General features: G+C 39.5%; 2 protein-coding genes across 2 annotated transcripts; one reads left to right on the top strand and one right to left on the bottom strand.

The window, feature by feature from the left end:
- Positions 1 to 3753: 3753 nt before the first annotated feature.
- On the top strand, positions 3754 to 9341 carry LOC144630626 (gremlin-1-like). Its single transcript, XM_078489003.1, has 3 exons — positions 3754 to 3868; positions 4082 to 4213; positions 8814 to 9341. Exon 3 carries the CDS (start codon positions 8821 to 8823, stop codon positions 9232 to 9234), a length of 414 nt encoding a protein of 137 aa, XP_078345129.1. The 5' UTR covers positions 3754 to 3868; positions 4082 to 4213; positions 8814 to 8820; the 3' UTR covers positions 9235 to 9341.
- Positions 9342 to 10238: 897 nt separating this feature from the next.
- On the bottom strand, positions 10239 to 20974 carry LOC144630597 (uncharacterized). The gene is made up of 6 exons (XM_078488969.1): positions 20725 to 20974; positions 15210 to 15604; positions 14264 to 14375; positions 13518 to 13652; positions 12178 to 12333; positions 10239 to 11443 (listed from the first exon to the last, which is right to left on the bottom strand). Exons 1-6 carry the CDS (start codon positions 20938 to 20940, stop codon positions 11315 to 11317), a joined length of 1143 nt encoding a protein of 380 aa, XP_078345095.1. The 5' UTR covers positions 20941 to 20974; the 3' UTR covers positions 10239 to 11314.
- Between the last annotated feature and the right edge of the window lie 2803 nt (positions 20975 to 23777).

Genomic DNA, 23777 nt, shown 5'->3' with positions numbered 1-23777 from the left:
AAACGGTTCATTTGATTGGCTGTTTCTTTTGTTAAAATCCAGCCAATCGGATCATGTGTTCCCAAAGCCACTTGTTTCTCGTGCACAGGCTTCGCCGGCTAAGAGAGACAAGTGGCTCTGGGGATGGGAATCGATGTGAGTAAACCACGTGTTCTTTGTATTTCTGATCCTGCCTCGTCCCCAGGCGTCCTCGTCCTTGGTCGTGCACGGTTCGCTTGGCGTTTTGGGACTGATGCGGACGGGAAAGCACTAACCATCAACCCCCGCGCTCGCTGTTTTCCCGCCTTACCGCCTCAACGTTCGGCCAACCGGCGCCTGGGGACGAGGCAGTTTGTGATCGAAGTCCATGAAAGCTAGGGCTTTCCACAAGTTGCTCGAAATTTCTGAAAAAGGTGCGCGAAACTTGCTACAAAAATCCAAAAAAAGTTGCTTTTAATTAAAAACGTTGCTCGAAAATTGCTCCCAAAATCTAAAACGCTGCTGTTTATCGAGAAAATGTCTCCAAATATAAGCTTATTTTCTTTTGAAGGTAAGATTTCTGAGCAGTTTCATGCAATTTCACTGCAACAGAAGAATCAAAATAATATTTAAAGGCAAAAATTTGTCGAATTACAAGGATTTCTTTCCCTGAGAAAAATCGTTAAAGGAGAAGTTCACTCCAGAATGGCCATTTATTTTCTTTAAGCCAAAAAAAAGTTTACACAAAGTATGTTATTCACCAAAATTTCAGCCTCCAACGTTCGCTATAACCCTACGAATCTTTCCCAAAACTCGACAACTGAACGCCGCCATCTTGGAGCTGGTAATGTATGCGTGACGTCAAATAGCTCAGCCTGAAGTTTGGCAGGGAAATTTTTATTGTCAAAACTCCTTGTTTTTTGAATTTTTTGGAGCTCTTATTGCGCAAAATGGAGCTGCACAAACAGGCATTTTGACAAACAAAAGCCACTACGAAGAAAAAGGAGTTTCGAGAATTTAAATTTCCCGCCAAACTTCGGCTGAGCTCTTTGACGTCATGCATACAGATGGCGGCGTTCAGTCGAGTTTTGGGAAGATTTCGTAGGGTTAAAGCGAACGTTGGAGGCTGAATTTTGGTGAATAACATATCTTTGTGTAAACTTTTTATTGGCGTAAAGAAAATAAATGGCCATTCTGGAGTGAACTTCTCCTTTAAGATATCAATGACGTCATGTTTGCTGACTAATTTTGTAATGTTTTAATGGGGAACGAGTCGAATGACGTCATGTTTGCTGACTAATTTTGTAATGTTTTAATGGGGAACGAGTCGAAAGTCGAAACGTCTTCGGATGATCCACGAAAATCTCCGGCAAACTTTATCTTGAAACGTTCGTATGGCTCTCGTACAACACTCGGACAATTTTCGGAGATCTTCGGTCTAGAAATTGCTCAAAATGCAACAAGTTGCTCGAAAGGAAAAAAAGGGGCTCGAAGGTGAAAAAGTTGCTCGAAATATGAAAAGTTGCCAAAAATTTGCCGAGCAACTTGTGGAAAGCCCTAATCAAGGCACCTTAGATAACCTGTCAATACAAAATCTGAACGCTTCCGTGGCGGAGCAGGAGGGTAGAATGTAAGCGCACACCCAAACAATCGAGCAATTCCTGGTATGTCGGCAAGCATTTAACAAATGTCGATGAGCTGATAATTCTGTGCAAAAATGTCCAAAAATAAACGCTGTGCAAATGGTATGGAGGCCAGTTGCTTACGCCATATAGCTTGAAATAATTAAAAGAATTTAAAATAAAGTACTTCGTTACATTTTTCCATCGTTTGATGACCATGCAGTCATTCTGAGGTTAAATGTCTCGACTGTAAATTCAACAACAGATGCAAAACGCACAGACTTAAAGCGGCTGTTATTTAACGGAAGTTTGTACTTTTAATCACACACCGCAAGTGACTGGCTAGACAACTTACTAACTACTATTGTTGTTATTATTTTTGTAATCAAAAGTTCATCACACCGAAACCGGAACTTGTATTTAAAGCGTTTAGCAGTCAGATCATTTTAAGATATTCCGTTATAAAGTGTTCACCTTCATGCTAGCTGTCCCAAGGTCAAAGAAATCGAGTTTAAAATTGACTCAGTTAACGTTGTTAAAGGAGCAATGTGACGATATTTTAAAGTCACTTTTCTGATTACTTCCAAATTGAAGAAATCCTCAAAAAAAGGTTGTGTAATGTAAAAAAACAACAAAGGAGTAATAAAATGGTTTTGACTGACTAAGATTGAGACGGATTACGAATGACAAAAATGGCGCATGCCAGTTTTTTCAAGATGGGTTGTCTGTGACGTATCTCCTTTAAACTTTTTTCCGTGTTTGTGGCTGTGGCCACAGATTCCGGCCTGACCCAGTCAAACTGTTTCTAAAGTAACTAATTCAAGTTAATCTTGGTTAATATTCCAGTGGTTAGAACAGGTTGGTCTGATAAGACTTTTATTTCCTGTAAAGCCGGAACTCTCATTAAGGAAAACCTCGTTTTCCTCAGCTAATGAGTGCTTAAACACCAAAAATGAAAGGCGGCTATTGCAAAAGAAAGTTAAAACCACCCCCTCTCCATTCTCTCCATTTTCTATGGAATGAAAGACCATAGAAGAAGTGCGCTTCTCCCATCACTACCTCTCAGAGAAAATACGCGCTGAAACAATCGATCACTTGATTTACCACGACACCCCCCCCTTTCTCCCCTCCCCCCCCCCCCCCCCCCCTCCCCCCCCCCGGGGTCCCGCCTTCGGCCCTCTAAATACTTTCCCCCCAAAAAGCCTGCTCGCAGGCTACCACGACACCCACGCGCGTGCATTCGCGCCTATTTCCCGCCAGACCTTGCGCAACTAATTTCCTGAACGAGGCTGGCTCCTGTGTGACCGCAACTGAACTGTGGCGAGATCCGCTCCCTCGAGCAATGACGAAAACCGTTCATTTGTCCATGAATCCGTCAGTCTTCGTGTCGCCGTATGACAATAGTAAAAGGCGACCACGCGACCAGGAATTTTCTCGCAGCGCAGTTTGCGTGATCCATCCGCGCGTGTCGACCGCCGTCACACGAAGAGTAAAATTTGCAGACGAAGCGCACTCTCCTAATTAAACTCAAATGTATCAAGATCTTCGCTCTTAAATTAGTGACTTGCAGTATATTTAGTTAATTGCATGAATGCCCTTTTCGACCGCAAAATTGGCAGCCCCAAACACCTGATTGTTTAAGTACAAGATCGCCGTCTTTACACAATAGACCCACTTCAATTGTATTTATTTACTTTGCACAAAAATATGACAAATTGACTTTTCGGGTGAATTCATCACGTCTTTATTTTTGTCGCACTATTATATAATTACGCCCAAGAGAGAGAACAATGCGGTATCCGAGCCATTATTTTGCTGAACCCTCGAGCAGACTTCTTGGCTAGAGCCCCTCTGATAACAGTGACCGCTATGCCATACTCTGAATACTTCAAACAATTTCTACAGTTGCGCGCTTTCTGTTGACTTATCCTTAATGGCTTTGTGCGCCTTGATTTATAGCTCACTGACAATCAAAACTGCCGTTATGTAGCTGCCCTGCATAAAGAGGCGTAGTTCCATGGGTGCTCGCTTGGCCTGAGAGGCGCCAACTTCAGAGAAGGATTACGTTTCAATTACAACGCTTTAATGACTAATATGATTTTTAAGATATACTGCGCGCAAAACATTGCATTGCATGCATTGAATATCTTGGTGAAATACAGTTAATTTGCGAGGTAGAGGTAACAACAGGCTGTGGTTGACCTCCTGAAGGAGTTCTTTCTTTGCGCGCAATATTCCTGAGGTTTCGTAACTGCTGCCTAGCGCGTGTAATTGCAAGGAGAGAAAAGGTATGCCCGCCAGTCCAATTTGATATGTGTACCGATAATAGTCTAGATGACGCTGTGTTAAACACTATCTAAGTTTGTAATAACACGCACGGCACCAATCACAAAGAGTTACAGCAAGCTCAAAAGGAAAACCGCCACTTATGATCTTGTAATGTTAATTAACATTTTAACTAACCTCAGATCAGAATAAACGCCTTCCGTCTATTTTGTCAGAGGAGACTACCTGGCTGAGGCACTTGAGAACAAGACACTGAACCCAACGCAACACCCGCTCTTGACGCGAGGAGATTTTTAAAGCTAAGGACCTTTACACCGAGTGGTTCGTTATCCTAAGACTACAACTTGGTAAGTCCAATATTGTCGTTAATTCAGCGAAAAGAAGGCATTTTCAACTTGAAAAGTAAACAAAATACTCGGTTTTTTTAGACAAATACTGTAACTGCGTCACGGCTTCTTTCTGCATGAATCGCTCGAAAAGTTAGTGTCAAGCTTCTAAATCAATTTGCAGTCACTGAAACGAAGCGCGCAGTATGAAAAACGTTTTACGTTGATTTTAAAAGCTTGGTTAGTGAAATTATTACAAATATACAGTCAGTTTAGGGTTGTTCTTCATTTGCTAGATTTTTACCTGCTATGTTGCGAGTCCCTTCTCGTGCGTACACGTTTAAGGAGTCACTTTCTGACTTAGCAACGTTTGTGTTAATAGCTCTTAATCTAAATTTCCATGCGTTTTTTATACGTATTTATGAATCTTTTAATTAAAGTTGACATGAGAAGACCATTTTCGTTACTGTTTCACATTTAATCTTGTTTCATTTGGAGATCTAATCGAAGAGCACTTTGGTTGAAATTTGCTCTCTTCCCCCAACAAAATCAAGAAAAGTTCCAACTTTCTTTTCGACTGCGTCACAGAGAAATTCTGCGGTGTGCGTCACTCTCTCAAACGAAACCTTGAACCAAAAAGAAAGAACAGAAATGATGTAAAAAGGTTAATAAGTTGAACTCTACAGAACATGTTAACAAAACAGAAATTTACTTCGGTGTAGAAGAATCTTTTATTCTTTCCCTAGTTGTGTAATCGATAACTTACTATTATGCTATTTCAGTTATTACCATGGATTTCAACGCTTTAAAACATGTAATTATAAATACTAGCGAAAACACGATTTGGGGTCTTTAAATTACATTAACACCAACTTGGTTTGCCATAAAGTCTTATTTAAGGCAAAACGTTAAAGCAAAATGCGCTCTACACTGTTCAACTTGGGCGATAAAGCAATGAAGTTACTTATGAAAGTTTCAAGTCCAGTGATGTGGAAAATTTCTTTCTGTCAAGTCAGCTTTAGGAAGCGTAGCTTGCATCTTTCGTGCCAAAGGATCAGAGTTCAGCAAAGAATAAACAATGATTATCCGGGTTTAATCGCGCGCAATTTAAGGAAACCTGTAATTCAATCATTTTAGCAGAACCTTTAATGGGCCGCGGCACTCGCTCGCATGTTTTGCGCGAAGCTGGGCACGCTTTTCCTTTAAAAGCGGATTAACGAACAACCTACTTGTCGCCAAACGGAATTAAAATTCCTTGAATAGCCGTAGGTTTACAAAACTAAATAGCGTTGATTCGCAATAGAGAAAAAGCAAATATAAGTCGCGTGTGGAATCAAACAGCGGGAAAATGTTAAAACAATAACATCCCGCAGCGAAAACAAGCTTGTTTACAATAGGCACCATAAGGAGCAGAAAACGCCGTTTATCTAAATAAATATCTCGTTAATAGAGATTAGCACGCAATTTGCCCGAGCCGTGTTGAAATCATTAGCGCTCGCAATTAGTTCTTGCCTTTCCGTGTGAAAACGTACACTTTTTAGGACACACATATCGTTGGCTGTCTCGCATGAGGAACGCGCGTAAAAGCACTCGTTATCCATAAATTCCACGGGTCTCTGATAGGAATTGTCTTAAAGGCGCCACAACGGGGGCTGTCGGGCATTACAAAAGAACTCAAGAGTGAACAAAAACAACATAATTAAACTGTGATTATGTTATTTTGATCTGTTTATGTCTCAGCGGGTACGAAGTGTTCGCTTATGATCATGCCGAGGACTTTTCATGGCGTGGCATGGTCTTTTAACCGGACATCATTCCCAAACAAGAGAGAGCTTTTAAGTCAAAACGGCTAGGTGAAACCGGCCTTAAGGAATCAATGAATGAGTTTCACTTTCAAGTCAAGAATAACTTAAAACAACAAAAGAATTAACACTTTAGCAAATGAATTTATAGTAAAACTCGAGTGGAAACTGTTCATTTGTAAACGTGTACGAGTTGTATTTTATCACCAGTTTTGTATTTTGGGCATAATCCAAAATGATCGTAAAATGAACAAAAACATATATTTTCCTCTTACAGAATTGATTCACAGAAAACAGAAGTTGATCTCAGCGTTTATCAGAATATCGTGATCGTGTTTTTCAAATTGATCGGATTACGTAGTAAGTAACAATAATGAACTCCAAAATTGTTACTTAACTGGGCCAAAACTACTGTTAGAACAGAACTAAACAGAGTCAAAGAAAGCTCTTTAAAGAACATTCTTAACAATCTTTGGTATTTTCAAATGCGCACTGATCCGGCTTTAATACAAAGTTATTGCTATGACGGCAAACAAACCGAAAATGTCGTGACTGACGGCAAAAAGGAGTAGGAACTAATGATTTATATTTTATCTTCGAGCTCGCTTAATTGCAGCAAATGCGGTACGTATGTTTGTTCTAATTCAAAAATATTACGTGTTTCTTTCCTCTGAAGTGTATTGCGGTTTGGCTGACAGAAAACGCTGGTCAGTGTAGATTCAATATCGTTAGGTCTTTTATTAAACGGTTTGTTGATTTGGAAACAAGGCTCTCAAGAACTTATCCGCTTGGAAAATAAAAACTTTTTATCGTTTTTATAAACAAATGCTTAAGTCCTCTGGTTGTACTTAATTGCGCCAGCACACATTCATAGAATGCTCCTAAACTGTTGCACTCGCTTATTGCACAGTCAGTGAACAAATGAAATAAAAGACTTTGAACTATGCATGTCGATACAATATTTACTTCACTACTTGATCTGCAGTTTCCTTTTCCGTTAAAGCTCACACTATAAAACTAACCGCAATGATATCGCAAAAAATCATTTAAGACGAATATTTGGAAGCCTCCTTCTTTCGTGACAGAAAGAGTATTGGGTTTCTCTGATGAGTGCTCCATTTTTTAAAAAAAACTCCGTTCGCGCATTGGACAGTTAAGAATGACGTCATCACTCGGCATACGACAGGAAACGTGTCGTCCCAGAAAAGTTACAAGAACACTATAGTATTTAAAATTGCACATTGCATACTCACCAGATTTTTCGTTACGAAGTACTGTACTGAGTATCAGCCAAATAAGGAGTTTCAAAACATTCTCAAAGTATTTCTCTCGAATATTGGCTGTTTGGATTATATCGGAAGTTCCCCTTTAGACGAGCACGCTTTTTGTCCAGTTATTCAAAAAGAGGTAAGAAATTTATTGATAATTCCTTTACATTAATTTTTTTTCTAACATTGTTTGGATAAAAAAAAAAAACGTTGCAATTGGTAAATTAATTTTTCTCTCTGGAATGCATCTTTGTTTGGTATTCTCTATAAAGTTCCAGAGGGCAATGGTTTTGGCAAAAACATAATTTTTCAGTAGCAAAAAGAGCCGGGCAAAAGTGGTTCAAGGTGTTTTAGGCTACAGGCTTCAGGCTGGACAGGAATATTTTAAATTGTTATTTTACTTTTTTAAATTTGTATTCAGTTTGTATTCAAATGAAAGTCAGTTTTGGTTGATTCCTTAATGGTAACTAATTGTTACTGATTGATCCAACGAGTATCTTCTTGTACATTGTTCAAGAAATTAGGTTGTATACGAGTTAGTACAACGAAAACTTGCCGTTATTCAGTGCGAAAACATTTAGACGTCTAAATCTTATGCAAGCACAATACTTAAGCTTCCTACTAACTTTTTTAGCATCTCTATGACAGAGGTTCTCATCGAAACTTTAGGGAAACTTCGACTCTAGGGTTAAACGTTGAACACACTTTCTATGATTCATATTTTAACTGAGAATTGCCGTTTTCAGTTTGGCTATAAATATCATGAATGCCGTGCTTGTTAGCTCTAAATACTTTTCTTTGAACATCGCCTTGAAATAGAACGCGGAAGAAAGATCCAAGAAGGAATATGGGCAATTATTGACCGCAGCCGCGACGGGTAAAAGGCATATAAGATCTTTGGCGGCTGCCGAAATAAAAGTTAAATTAAAGGTGTAGGAAAACGAAATCAAGGTAGTCAGTCTCCAGAATCTTCTTTTGGGAAGAATATGTTTAATTGACTGAATGATCCCTTGTTACTGAATAGATTATTTGTAGTGTCAAAATTTGCTCTAAACGCTTCATAGCTAGAAGCCGGTGTTCTTATGATGATCGCTCAGTGTCAGCAATAAGTTCATGAGCTTGCGACTGTCCCAAAAATACCGAATTTATTTTTCTGCAACAGCTCAAGTTCACTTGCATGATTACTGTAAGCTGAGTTTTCTTTCGGCTTTTTATATTGCGTGAGTTCGGAAACATACTCCCAAACGGGCCAGACATCTAATATCAGGCTGGTGCCGTTAAATAAGCAAAGAGTATTTGTTGTTATGGTTACTGTTAAGTCTATAAATGTACGGATAAACGGTCAAATATCTTTCTTATTCGAACATGAAATACCTTTTCTTCTAAAACAGCTCGGTGACCCCCATTTTTTTATGCATTAATTTATCGATTGACATACGGCCGACAATAATATATCGCGAAAGAAAAGTTAAAGTATTTTTGTAATTCTCAAAACATTATTATGAAATGGACCAAGTTTTAAAAAAATTATAAAAATTCTTTCTTTTTCAGTGGAATCATGGGTTTCATCGCATTTTTCGTCATTTGCTTGCTGATTGGAACAACAGCAGCTCGACCTTCCAAAGTTCAAGAAGATGGACTAACTTCGGAAGACGAAGATGACGTGTTCATCATGAAGAAATCAGATCTGAGAAACGACTGGTGTAAAACGCGCCCGTTCAAACAGACCATCAGAGTCACTGGCTGTCTGCCAGTGGAAGTCATGAACAACTTCTGTTACGGCCAGTGTAATTCGCTGTACATCCCCAGCCACGAGTCTTCACAGCCGTTGTTTGAGTCGTGTACGAGCTGTTTGCCTCAGCGCACTTTCACAAGGACTGTCACACTGCGATGTCCCTCACTTCCGGTCAAGTTCAGAAAGCACAAGTACACGTACAGCAAGAAGTGTCGCTGTACTTCAGTGAAACCATGAACAACCGAAGATTTTACGAAGCCAGGCCGACGAATTTTGACGAAGTTGTCCGAGATTTGCTCGGTGACAACGGAGAAAACTTGGCCCGAGTAGATCGCACTGTGTTCGTGCGCAATTCACTGCCTGCTCGAGAGGAGTCTGAGACTGGACCCGAGAAATTCCATACTGATGACGATTCAACAGAGATCCGTGAAGCGTCTCTGATTGCTTGTTGCTTGGTTTCAAATTTTCGTGCGCAAATAGCAACCAATCACAGGCATTTCACGTATCTCTGTAGAGCTACGTCATCAGCATGGAATTCTTTTGGGTCCAGTACCCGATTTCTCTTGAGCTGTACGAGAATTGAGCCCGCGATAAAGACGTTTGATTATTTAAGGCTAAAGTAGTAAGAATCATTCAGTAGTGTTTAAAAGTTTGAACTGACGGACAAGTAATCATAGTAAAAGAACTTTACATATGATTAACCCTATTACTATTTTATCACGACAAGTTTTCAAACGTTTTTTAGAGCCAAAATAAATATATAAAGTAATACTTTAAAACAGAGAACTAGGTTAAGGACAAAAACTAAGTTATTTTATACCTCTTTAGGTTTCATGTAAATAAATACTAGAATTACAAATATAGGGTTTTTAGTAGCGAAAAAATAACAATCGAAATATTAGGCTTCGTATTTTTTCAGTATGTATAAACTTCAGGCTGTTTTGAAATTTTTTTTTGTTAATTCATGGTCAAGAGTAAATACAGTTGATCCCAGTTTCCCGCAACCTGGATATGATTGAGTAGGTCTGGGGAAAAGAATGGTATGGCCGTTCGCTTTATCACGGCCTGGACACGAATCAGCGTTCTATTTATTAGACATGCTAACATCGTAACGGCAGAAAGCGAGTAATAAGGAAACATTTGGTGTTTTCCTAACAAAGAAAGCTATTATTTAGAGGTTTCCTTTCACTTCAAGATCAAAACTAATTATAATGTACGATAAAGTAACATACTACAAAACATTGTCATTTTAAAGGATTTTATTTATTTTTTTGGGCCTTTAATAAAATTAAACGTTTATGTACATCTCTCGCCAGCATTACGATATTGCTTAAAGCCTACGAACCGTGGTTCAACTCGTACAACAAGTATCACTTGCAACCACAAGTCGCGCAAGCTTTCGTCAGCTTGGTGTGCCTGTGGTGCAATCAGTGCCAACCTGTGGCACAGTTTTGCTGGATACCTGTGTAATTGCAGTGGCAAATGTTCAATCAGCACTCAGCTGAACTGAATGTTTAGCAAAAAATCAAAGGCTAAAATAAAAGCTTAGTGGCTATGAAACTACCTGCGAATTATACAAATTATTCAAAATAAACTGATATAACCAAAGCATTCTCTACGGAAACCTTAACTAAGGGACAATGTTATCACAATGATACAGGAATGTCAACACAAATTGGGAACACAGTTATATAACAATGATAAAAAGCATCTCGTCTATAGTGCACAAAACTAGCTAACCAGATTGCGCTGTCTGAGTAGCAAGCTAGCTAATTCTACAAAGGCGACGAAACCCTAATAGTGTGACCATTTAAATGAAAGCTATTGAGCAGTGCATTTATCAAGTGCTGTTTGCTTTTCAATATGTTTCAAAACGTATTCAATTTAAATTATGGTTTTCAAGTTTAAATTATGTTTGCACTTGACAAACTTTCTTGGCTAACAAAGTGTACTTTCTTTCTTTTAAGTCACCAAAAATAAGAAAACGGTATGCACTCCAGCTATTGAAACTATCGGTATATTCTTAAAAACACATAAACATCAGTTTGATTACACCCTTGTATATCTCATTGCAAACAATCTTCCCTTACATTTGTTACATTCCCGCGAAAAAAATGGACTTTGCCCTGAACACCAACACGCTCTACACACGTGATTTTCAATCGCACGAGGAACAAACACTTCTCAATTACAAAACCCTGTTATCTTTCGGTGATATAAACAATTTATAACCTCAAGATAAGAGTATTATTGTAAAGCTTGACAAACGCAAGCCGTCAATATTCTTATAGTAAATCGGCCTTTAAAAAGAAGACTCTCAGATGCTTTTTGGCGGACATTTAGCTGAGCCATCTACGGTGTCACGGTCACGGTCAATGACAGCTGTCACGTCCGGTGACAGGAACGCCTTTCTGACGTATGGCGTCTGTCCACGTCGAAGCACATCCTGAAAAAACAAAAGTACAGTCTGTATTAAAATAAACAAAATTTTCAACTGGATATTTAATTCTAAGGATAACATGAGTGTTAAGAAAAGTTATCAAATTTACTCTAAGAAGCGCGCGACGATTATTAAATTTTCTAATTCTTTTATGCAGCGCTTACTCGAGGGACTTCTTTTTTCGGAGAAAGGTGCAGTTAAAAAAAACGCCTTGAAAACAACACGAATAAAGCACAACTACTCTTTTTTTGTAAAAGTCCGTCTATAAGGTCACTGTGACTTTTTTCTTCCCGATCGTAATCAAGTAGCTGCATTGGGGATTGGTGGAAAACGCGGGGCCGGTTGTTCGGCCCCACGACTAAAGTCGATGATGACACGAAACGACACTCGGGCCCAACTCGGAACCCAGGGGAACTACTAACGTTTACAAAGCACTTGCCGCCAATTAAGTTGTGTAAAACACACAAATTCAACTTTGGTATAAAAAGCGAGACCCTGTGTTTTCCATAGACCTCGGGAGCCCGGGAGCCCGCCCCTGCGTTTTCCACTAATCCCTGCATTGGGGCATAAGCTTCTTTTAATCGAGTAACCGCTGCTCTAAAGCTCAAGTACTTTGAAGTAGCGCCAAATCGATGTTGCTGATGAGGAGGAGGAGGAGGAGGAGGAAAAAGGGAATAAGGAGGAGAAAGAGAATTGTACTACAATTTGTTATCGAGTAAAAATCCAGTAGATGTACTTACGTTGCTAGCACCAGGACCAATGAACCCCCCTGAGTATGTACGTGCCATCCCATAATCCAGCGGGTGCCTCGCAATGTACGGTTCGTAGTAGGGCTCATTCATGATTGGACCACGAGTGACCCGTGGCTCGCCGTATCCACCCTCTCCGTTGAGAGCCTGAAAGTTGAAAGGGATTAGCTTAAAGAAAATGAACGTGCTTTAGAAAAAGCATGAAAAAAACTTTGTTTGATAAACTTCGACAAATTCACTAAGCTAACTAAAATCGTTTCTGTTCGACAAATTCAGTCAGCTATGACATATTACACTAGTACTAGTGGTAACCACAGGTTAGAAAGTGCGGGCCTTGACGCACTTAGAACTGAAAGGTACTGGTACAAGAGTGCGTAATGTTAGATAGCAGTGTCGATAAATAAATGATAAAATGGACAAAAGACAATGGTATTCCGAGTAACGCGTCACGCAAGGAATGCATGTTTTATCATTTCCTATTGCAGCGAACCAATCTATGTTTTTGATTACACAGTTTTGTGAAGTGTAATCGAGCACCCGGTGTGAACTGAGATGTGTTTTTTCTCAGTCGGTAAACTCGCTATGTTGTGCTTGCCTTTTGTTAACGTGGCGCGATTAATGAAAAATCACTGGACAAAATTAAAGACAATTATTCCGAGCAACGCGTCACGCAAAATTGCCGCGAACCGGCCGCGAACAAGTCAGAGTTGTTTTTTGATTGACAGTTGATTGTGAAGTGTAGTCGAGCACGTGGTGTGAATTGAGATGTGATTTTCCTCGGTTGATAAACTCGCTATGTTGTCAGTGTTATATATAACGAATTCCTCGAGAATAACCGTTGCTGGAATCATTCGCCTTGCCGTTGTTTTATCTGTGATATAATTTCTCAAAAGCAACACCTATAAAACAACGTCTACAAATTGTAAAGTTTGCAATCTTCCATGTGACAGAAGCGTAGATCTTATGTGACAAACTGTTGAGAGATTGACTCATTTTTCGCATTCTTATCGTTCTTGGAGAAGAGATTTTTCTCTTCCGGTGTTACGACAAACTATCGTGATTGACACATTTTTTGCGTTCCGATCGTTCTTAGTGGAAGAACAAAATTTTCAACTTCCGTTTTGCAGATAGCCTTTATAAACGTGGCGCGCACGCGTAATACGCAATCCGCTGGTCACTGTCAAGATTAGGGTTGCGGGCCTCTCTTGGGCCCGCAATAAAGCCGTTCATTAGAAATCGATACACAAACTTTGCGAGATTTATCTTTCCTGTTTCATCTACGCTATAATTATTTCTTCCGCCGGAGGAGTCTGACATTTCACCGTATTTACCTGCTTGAGTTGCCGTTGCAGACCAGCGACAGTGGCTTTGGAGTCACTTAATTCTCTCTTGAGCCGTTCTTTCTGTGTATTTAACTGCTCCCTCTCCGACCTCTCTTTCTTGAAATCATCCTCATACACTTTCAACTGTGAAGAGAATAGGACATTACCGAATTAGGTTCCGACGATCTCTCCTTGTTTCCCCACATTTTGATGACTGTGGCCACCACTCGATCCCGGACTGACTTAATCCAGGTCCAGCTAGGTTTAATCCCTGTATAAGGCGGGGTAGGTACAGTTCACGATCAGGGACTGCAGGGGCTAGAGTTCAACGCGCTAGCCATCAGCCCACAGCCACTGCACCAGCTACGCGACTCTGGGTATTCGTTAAAGGGACTGTGTCACGGCCGAATTAAGTTTATTTTATTAAGTATTGCAAAATACTCGCTTTGATCTAAATGACAAAACCATAGCTTCATTAGAATCAAATACGTCTCCAGGGCATAATAATTTAAACTTTAAAAACTGTTAAGCCTGACATTATCTCAAAATCCTATATTGCAATCTGTTTTAATCTTCAATTTTGGCCATCCATACCTTCTTTTGTACTTACTGTGTTATGAGAATGTTCCTTTACTTTGCGGTTATTTGTAAATTTCACTGAATTTGGTGGCCATATCCTATGCCTAAACTCAGCTAAAATCCGTGACAAAGTTCATTTAATACGCATTTCTACGAAGCACTACCAAGACATGTACCTGTTGTCTCAAGAGCTGTATCTCTTCGTGTGGTCCAAAGTTGTAACCGCTCTGCGCACCACTGTGTGCCAGAGCCAATTGTTGTGAAAGACGATGGTTTTCTACTTCAAGGCTAAAGAAGTAATTAAAGAAAAAATAAGACTGATAAGAACTTCATGTTTATAAAACACTTAAGCCCCCGTTTTAGACTAGGTTCCCGTGCACACATACAGATCTGAGCACATTGTCGTTGGTCAGTTAATGAGAAACAAAAACAACAACAAACCAATACTACCACGTACTATATGTGCTTTCATGTACCACGCAAAAATTTAAATAGTAGACGATTGTTCCGAATCTGACGCTGTAGCAGATGATGTTTGTAATGACCAAGCCCAAAAAAATCACGTTTGGCTATAAACCTCACAAACGCAAGACGCAATGGTTCTTAGAGCGGGAAAACGCGTAAGGGAAAACATGCAACTGGGGAAGAAACGGGCAACTAGGGCCAAGCGCGGGGAAACTTGTAACCGTGGTCAAGCGCGGGGAAACTTGTAACCGTGGTCAAGCGCGGGAAACGTGCAACGGGTGCCAAGCGCGGGAAAACGTGCAGCTGGTGCCAAACGTAGGAAAACATGCATCTGGTGCAAAGTACGGGAAAATGTAAAACTGGTGCCAAGCGCGGGAAACCGCGCGCGTAATCGTAATCGCGTAATCGTAGCTTGGCGCGCCAAGCTACGATTGCTTATGGTTTTGCTTCTGATTGGCTAAAGATACAGATTGTTTGCTCTGATAGGTTAGAACGCGTTGCTCGAGAATTTTGAAACAAATATAAAGCTCTCAGCGTAAAACTAAAGCAAACAAATAATTTCCTTTCTATGACGACGAAGTTGCGTGAGTGAACGTGTCTATCCGAAACTCAGCACACTGAGTGCGCAGGAGCATCTTAACTGAGTTAGCGACTTACCGCTGTGCAATACTCTCGAGCTCGTTACATCTTGTTCCCAATGTCGCGACTTCCTGAACCAGGTTACGAACCTGTTCTTCTTGTTTTCTCTTGATTCGAACCAAGTCCCGGTTTTCGATTCGCAGAGCATTAGCTTCAGTTTTTGCATCCAGGGCACCACAGTCAGGAGACTTTTGGGTCTTTGTAAAGCCGGACGAAGCAGGGAGGGGTGGTGAGATATGACCGTTCATTCCTGAATCCTGTGGGGACAGAGGTGGGGAGAAACTTTCCTCCGAAGGAAAGGAATATGCTTGTTCGTGGGAATAAAGTGCCTCTTGAGATGCAGCAAGGTTTATTTCAGGAGGGTCGTGATTTTCCGGTCGAGGTGGCTGGTCTTCTTGGGGCTGTTCTGGAGTCTGAAAATAAGAAAATATTTAACGTAATTATAATTAAAATGGCATAAATTAATCGAACCATAGAAAAACAAGAAATTTCTTACGGCGGCACTCACATCCGCACAGGAAACCCAGACTAACAACAGGAGTACTAATCGAAATTTGTTCGCAAGCGATGGCAAGCTGTATACATTGAGAAATGACAATTATAATTCATTACCGCTTCAGTCGTAAAAAGTACCACTTCAATTCAAATTTTGTCCACAATGTGGTTCACAGCCCGTTTAAGCGACATTTCAGCAAGTATTAGAAGCGGTGAACCAAAAAAATCTAAAACACGCTGAAATGGCGCTAAAAGAGTATAAGGAAATATTAAAGGAATAGTATTATACTAGTATTATTTGAAGCGGAATGTGACCTTAAAGATTGTCAGGGTTATATTTGCAGTTAGTTTACTGGCGATATATCTCATGCTAAATCGGTCAAATTTTGTTCCAAGTTAACGCTGTTGTGTGTTTTCCCGGCTGTGACTTCCTCAACCTAGCTAAGTAAGGAAATAAACCAGATTTCTTTTGACTTGGCCGTTCAAAGCACACTGAAGCCTAACGATCCTGCGACAAACAAAGCCGGCTTTAAATGAGCTTACTAAGGGAGGTGAGCTTCCTTCATAATTCCATGAAAAGACCAACTTTAAAAGCAGTCACTCGGCCAATGTCTGGATCAATTAATTCGTTTGTTTGAAAGCGAAACTTTATTTTTTGTTCACGAGAGTGAATTTCCATTGTAAAGTACGTGATTTATGCTTTTGTGACACGAAAACGGAAAAACACTTAGTGTTCACAAACCTACATAAATCTACTCTTTAAAAATACTACTTCTTATTACAGATCTATCTTTTATCTTATATCTTTTAAGGTGAGCTTTAAGAATTAGGCAATTGATCAAGACTATATGTATCCCAAGATCTCAGCTAGTTTACTTAACAGCAATGAAAACACTTCATTCTCGCCAGCTGTAAGCTGTTAGCCGGACACGAGGTACAGGGTAGTTAAAAGAGAAATTTGTTGCTGATGTACTTATGTATAGACAGATTTAACAAAAATTGACGACTGGAAATTGATCACCGAATTGACATTAGCAAACGAAAAAGGACAAGAAGACATTACCACAATTGTCCATGGCGCAGAGAGTAATAATTCCATGAAATCTTCTGTGTTATCAACTGTAGGCTCAATAACAGCAGTTTCATTTTTGAAGTTTATATTGGCTGCACGTGTCACGGTGCTAAATTTAATATTTCAGTTTGGTAAGGGATTTTTTTTTTGAGCGAAACCGGGGAATTTTTCACGAATCGACTGATGCGGAAGTGAAAAAGCTATTGTTCTACAACAATTCGATACAAAGATTAAACGAAATGAAACTATTATTTAACGAACCAATCAAGCGACCGTGCTGGCCGAACGTGCCGATTTCCTCGACTGATCTTTAAGACCATAAAGGGAAATAATTTGCAACCGAAACCAGTCGATAATTAACGATATCGGTTGCCATACTAAACCCTGGATATCCTTCTTTGTTCGAAAATTACGAGAATCGTTCCCTTCCACCAAATTCAGTCATTCATTTTGAGTTTCCATGACTTTAGTTAGAATTACTGTAGTGAAAGTTGCTGTTATACACGACTTTTAAACTACTCGCCAGTTTATGCAAGACTTCATCCGAAAGTGCTTTTGAGAACTCACTAAAAACTATCCACGCATAAAATAAAATTTTCTCTTAGATGAATTGCTCTAACTTTGGGGTATTTCTAGCCAAACCGTAAAAAAACATAAGGTATCCCGTACCATTCTTCATTAAAACTTCCGGTTTCGAATTCTGCTCAGCTGTGGGTTTAATAATAAATACTTCAAACAAAATTAAACAAATTTTAGGACAATTTTGTTGCTTTTATTAGCAATTTTACTCAGATCTCCCCATCCTTACAACTTGAGCTCCATTCAGTTCCTTGAAAAAAATAGATGACGAAATAAGCTAAAGAAAGCGTATTTGAACAATGTCAAGTTGAAGGGAAGTCAAAGGGTAAGTCAGATATAAAAGGCTTCCGTGTTTCTGTTACTATGACGACACTGACAGATCTGTGCATACACCGACTTGGTTTCTTTTGAACGATAATAATGCAATGTTTATAAAGGTTGAATATTTGCCAAATAAAACCGGCTACAAATAACTGCGATGAAAATTGTGAATGGATGATTGATTGAAACTTAAATTAATTAATTGTCTCTTTTAGAAGGTCATGTTTCTGATCATTTGTCGCGACGAATGTTTACCGCTAGTTGCGGAGTTTTAGAATATTTTATGGGTACGAAACTTTGGCATTGAACTTGAAAGGGAGAGAGAGTTTAAGTGCCGTTAACGTAATACCAACTGGCAGTTCAAGTATTAGTGTATTAAATTAGTTAAACGTTTTAAGGCAGTACAGAAAGCTCAGTACAGTTTTCATTTTGGCAAACAGTAACAAGATTATGTTTAGACTACCGTAAAAACAACCGCCGGGCTATTGTATTTGAAAGTATCAAAACTTGGCTTGGAAGTTAAGCTGCACTAAAAATAAACCGTTACTTATTCAGAAAACCGAAGCCCATTTTCGGCTCGAGCGGGGAAAACCCCATTATAGTTGAGAACAATGCGAAGTAAAATGATACGCCCCTTTAAAAAACTCATTAATAATTCATAAAGAAAATACAAAAGAAATTAATGTTTAATGAGTGTCTTTATATCTGATAAAGGCACGGCTAAACTTTACGTCCAATTTTCTAGGCCAAAATAACCCCAAATCTAAATATTAGTGCAAGAATGAGTTGATCTACATCAGAAGATTTTTAAGCCGTTCAATAAATTCGCAGTTCGTGTTTTATCAAGTCTAAAACACTCGGCTGCGCCTCGTGTTTTAAACTTGATAAAACACTGCTGCTCATTTATTAAACATTACATAAAGACAACGCGAGATTTAAGATGTTTTCGGGAGTTGCTTCGTCTGTCGTTGTGTCGCCCTCTTTCTCCGCCTAAAACAAATTGACCCCGAGAGTCAAATTTGTTTTCATTTTTCGGCTAAAAATATACCTGTGACGATATTTTTAGAACAAATAACGGTATTTGTTTATAAACATTTTTGGTTACTTACAATTTTTTCAACACCCTTCCTGGTAGGGAGTTTTTGTTTAATACCATACTTAGAATGAATCCTGAAAGTCTAAAGACCAGTTTGCCATTTTGATTCTACGTACGATCGATAGTCGATAACTTCGTTAAATTTCATTTCTGAACTATTCGCATGTTAAGAAATCTGGAAAAATTAACTTACTACTGAAATTACAGGGCTGTGGAAATAAAACATTGCGAAAAATATTCGACATCGCATTGTCACACAAACACCATGTTATAAATCCTTTTAACATCGGGTTAAAAATCGCAAAATGTTCTACTTCTCGTAGTTATCGCATTTAACTTGCTCATAGCTCATGCTTACGGTACAAACTGCATCTTGCGATGAAAAACATTTGCAGCTTCCACAACTTTAAATAGGGCCTTAGTAAATTTTAGCTGTCCAGTACTCTCTCTCGGGAGAAACTACGGGACAAGGGGAAAGTGGTTGAAATTCAGCACGCAACCACGAAAAATGCCAGTGCTTAAAAATGCGGCAGCCGTGAGCAATACCAAATGAAGTATTTTATGAGAATGAGCTAGGCGAACTTTAACCCGAATTTCTTAAATCCATAGAGGAAAATTTGTTACAACAAATTTCTTAGAAAAAAAAATTCTATTCCTGTTTGTAGGCTCGACGTCTAGCTACTTCAATGTCCCACATAACCAGACTCCCAAATCGGATGTAGATAAGTTTCAAGAGACAATTCCAAAAAAAAATCCGTGGTACGAACAAGTTATATTGAATCGTTTCCATCAGCACCGATAGGAGGGCTTTGAAATGCGTATGTCTGGCCATCCAGTATCGGCGCGCAGTGCACCCTTAATTAACTGTGCAGCAGTATTCCATATTGCTGGCAAGGTAAATATCGATAAATATAAAACCGCAAGCTGGCCGGTTAACGAAACATATTTGCTGTGTGGGCGGATTTCAAAAACATTACGGCGAATAATATTGAGGCACCGACGGTCGCTGACGAACTTGTGTGGGCGGCTTAAATGAACCCGTACGGATGTTCGTACCTACGGCACCAAGGAAACTGCTTTCACAATGAAGAATTTCTGCGAGCTGAATTTATAAGATCTTGTCTGAGTGACTGAGGGTCACACACTTACCTTGAAACTGTCTTGGTTCCACGCCAACTGATTTTTTAAAGATCTTTTTCAAAGGTCAGTGTAAAAATAACAAATGCTCCGGCTCTAGCAGTGTTTACTGTAGTCTCTCAACTTCGTCCGCTTTGCATCTAAAATAAACTGTTTGATTTTGCAAACCGTGATCAGACTTATTCTTATTTATTGCGTAGTTCAGAACAGATGACTCTAGAAGTAGAAGTAGACGCCCGCCGGCTGAAGAGAGCCGCCCAGGTTATTTCCAGCCGTGATGGGACACTTCGAAGGTTCTCACATGACCAGCGAGACGGCACATAGCATTGCTGTAAATGGTGTCTTACATGACCGCTTTGGAATTGAGATTTTGTATTCGCGTAGGATTAAATTTGAAAGAACAAAGAAAAGTATTTTCCCTTTCCTTGACCATCATTCACATCATTCACGCATACGCCTCCGTTTTAGAGAAGAGCTCAAATTTGCAAATTCCGCTTCCAAGCTCGCAAAGCGGAAGATGTTCAGTGGATTAACAGCGACATTTGTGAAGCTCACGAGTTTACTGAGGGTTCATTGAGGCCAAGTCCAAAAAATACAAACATAAATAGCTGTGTCGAAACGAAAACAAGAGAAAGGTTTTCCCGTTTACACTTGAATAAACAAAAAAAATTTCTCAGAATATTTATTTCATGGTTGGCTGATCACTCGGGTTTGCATAATAATATTCTAGTGTGGAATAAAAATGTGCAGTAATTTTATACCTTTTAGTATTTTTATCCCCGTCTAAACATGCCTACGAAGTAAACAATCAATATATGCCCGTGTAATATTACCTCTTCGCTTGTTGCGTCGATATTCGCCATCGCTTGTAGCTTCTTCCTTTGTTTTGATAAAAGCTTGGCATCTTTCCGCGTTTCTCGAAGTTGTAGTTTTAAGACATCACTGTTGTTCAGGGTCTCAAGGTATTGGTCCCTTTCTACGGAAAGACGCTCCAGTTCTTTTTGTAGTTCAGCAAATCGCTGAGCTGACGTGTTGCTGGTCTCTTCCATATTTGTCGCTGGGTCGCTTTAAGCTTCATCGATCCACTCAATGGCAATTCGTTTAAGAAGCGAGTGTACGGTCGCTGAAGGGAAAACTTAAAGATCAAACTTTGACGAAACAATACATCAAACGTGTTCCCCCTTTTCTAAGATCTAGTTCGTTGTCAGGGATTTCTCAGAAAAGCGGGAGAAAAATGCTCCACGAAGCATTAATCCGCCGCCATCTTGAATGCAAATCACTCGATCTGCCACGATTTGCACGCTACATACAAAACACGACATTCAAAAACTCAACGGGAAAGGCTGTAATAATCCGAATAGTACAAAGATTACTAAAAACTTTCGCAAACCTACCTTCTTTTTGAGCAGTAAAGCAAAAACTTTAAGGGAATAATCCCTCAGCAATCAATCGGATCGAAGTGTAATATGACAATTGGCATGCATCCACAGTGGTTTATTAGTAATTTATGACGCGGTGGGCCGGGGAATCCCCAAGCTATTTTTTCACTTCGCGTAGTGTATAAACACATTCGCTGGAACTACTGTATTTTTCAAACCGCTGCCAGTTTCTCCTAACATGCTTTGTGTATGAAACAAAAATTATCTTTTTAGAAATGCTTAGCAGTGAAAATTATTATATATTACGTAGTAAAAAAAGTTTCCAACATCGGCAAAACTCAAAGAACAGAAAAAAACTCAAATAAGTGCTGATGTCGAGTAAACAATTTTATTTTTCCCTTTTGGAGTTCTAGCAACATTACTCGTGATTGTGAAGGTAATCCCGGTGTAATAAAGCTCCTCAAACAGTTCTTTGTACGGTGTCTGACATTTGCAGACTGCAGAATGCTGAGAATGCAGAATGCAGACTGCAGACTTTGCACTCAGGTTAGCCTACTACGCACTCCGGTTAGCCTGTTTACGGTAAGCTTTCAATAATGGTAATGGTATTAAACACGATATATTCTTTGCAGAAATCTTTGCCGATCAAGCATATGAGGGGGGGGGGGGGTGTTTCGAAAATTACAATAATCGCACCGAAAGTTACGTTCTGAGGGAATAACACCCACCGTTGTTTATGAGTAGTGGCTAGAACAGTTTAACCTTAAAGAAACGCTCGCTCAGTACATTCATTTTGCATTGCTTGGAAAGTGATTCCCCGCAGGGAGGACATAGCGTGGGATCCGTTTGCAATTTAAGTAATAACAGTAAAAAAGATTTATGCAAAGAAAGTCCAGTGCTGGTTATAGTTACTTAGGCATAACTTTCAGCCAGTAACTCGAGTAAATAGAACTTGGTTGATTATCAACTGCACATGGAAGCTGATAAAGGTAAAACAGTAACCGCCGTAGCTAATTTTGAAAAGCTGACGTTTCGAGCGTCAGGCCTTCAACAGGACAAAGCTACTTTGCGAGACCGTCAAAATTCACTATGGAGGTTTATTTACCTTTTGCAAATCAATTAAGTTAAGTGTTTCACTTAATTGCCTGCCGATATAGCACAAAAGTTCCTTTAGAATCTAATAAGTTTGTAAATAAAGCTTGCTGATCTCACTTCAAATAGACCTTTTTCAACCATTTGTTTTTCATTAGTGTTTCTAGCTTCGTCAGCATGTACAAAACACAAAAGAACTTGAACTCCAAAATGAGGCCTGGATGGCAATAAACAGAACATAAAAGAATAATAAACAGCATGAAAAGGGTCTATTGGTGATGGAATGAAATCTAAGCAGCCGTGCATGCACCGTGCTTCCTGTTTTTTTTGCCAATTTTCTGAGATGCAACATTAGCACGTTATAAAACGCCCGATTATATTAGTTGTTTTGACTGAATGATTTTACACAGTTCGTTAGTTTCACTAACTAACGACTGCAGTTGCAATAGCGACATTCAACCGTAACCTTCATTTACGGGCTAAGGTTAATTCAAGAAAGGATTCCCTTACCTTCAGTTTGCTGTGAAACGAAACGACATCAGCTGCCTTGCTTTGAGATAACCAGTCTAAAACTGAACTTACTAATGCGGATTGGTTTCAGGTGGTCGCCTTTATCTGCTTGAAATCTTGAATAACTTGTAAAAGTGCAGACAGTGCAGCTTGTGGCAAAAATAGCTTTGAGATCTTGAATAACTTGTTTTCCTGCTCGTAGCAGACGGCGTTCATTCGTGTCACGTCAGCGAATTAAGTAACGAAAACCGCTCGTGCGTGGAAACACGACTGAATGCAGGGCTTGTTGCACCACCGGTTGCACAAGAAGCGCGCAAGTCTCGGTATTAATTTTACTGTGTCGATGACACGGTGAAGAAAATCTCAAAATTAAAGCAATAGTGACTACTCATGAAGGAGGATGTGTAATAAACAATGGAGACTGCATTACAAATTGTATTGTCAGACGTGAAGTTGTTCCTTCATCTACAATCAAAACTGCGAAAATGAGTGCAGTAAAATTTACGACACAATTTAGCGAGTTATTTCCTTTTATGATATTTTTGTGATCCCCTTACTCTCCAGAGCACGAAGCGTGCAAACCGGTTACGACAGACAAGAACTAGCCAGTACGGACCGAGCAAACCGGTAAAACAAGTCACAGCCACTTGGGAATCGGGCAGCACTGGACAGGGCGATTTTTGTGACGTCATTGTTTACATTTTGCCTCATTAGCATACAACTTTGCGTAGAGAAGGCATCATGCTATATACAAAGTGACTCCAGCTTGTGAAACTTAATTGTCGACGAAATTTTCAGCTCTTTACGTGAAATATTGAAGGATATATTAGCTTTCAAAAACTGCAAAATTTCTGGGTGGCAAAGGCGCTAATGAGCCCATACATTCTTTGTAAAATTTTGTGTTT

This window comes from Oculina patagonica, chromosome 11 (assembly GCF_052425735.1).
Source record: "Oculina patagonica isolate OP01 chromosome 11, crgOcupat, whole genome shotgun sequence".
In the NCBI taxonomy this organism is placed as follows: domain Eukaryota; kingdom Metazoa; phylum Cnidaria; class Anthozoa; order Scleractinia; family Oculinidae; genus Oculina; species Oculina patagonica.
Note: the sequence above shows the minus strand (reverse complement) of the source record. Positions and strands in the feature narration are given on the sequence as shown.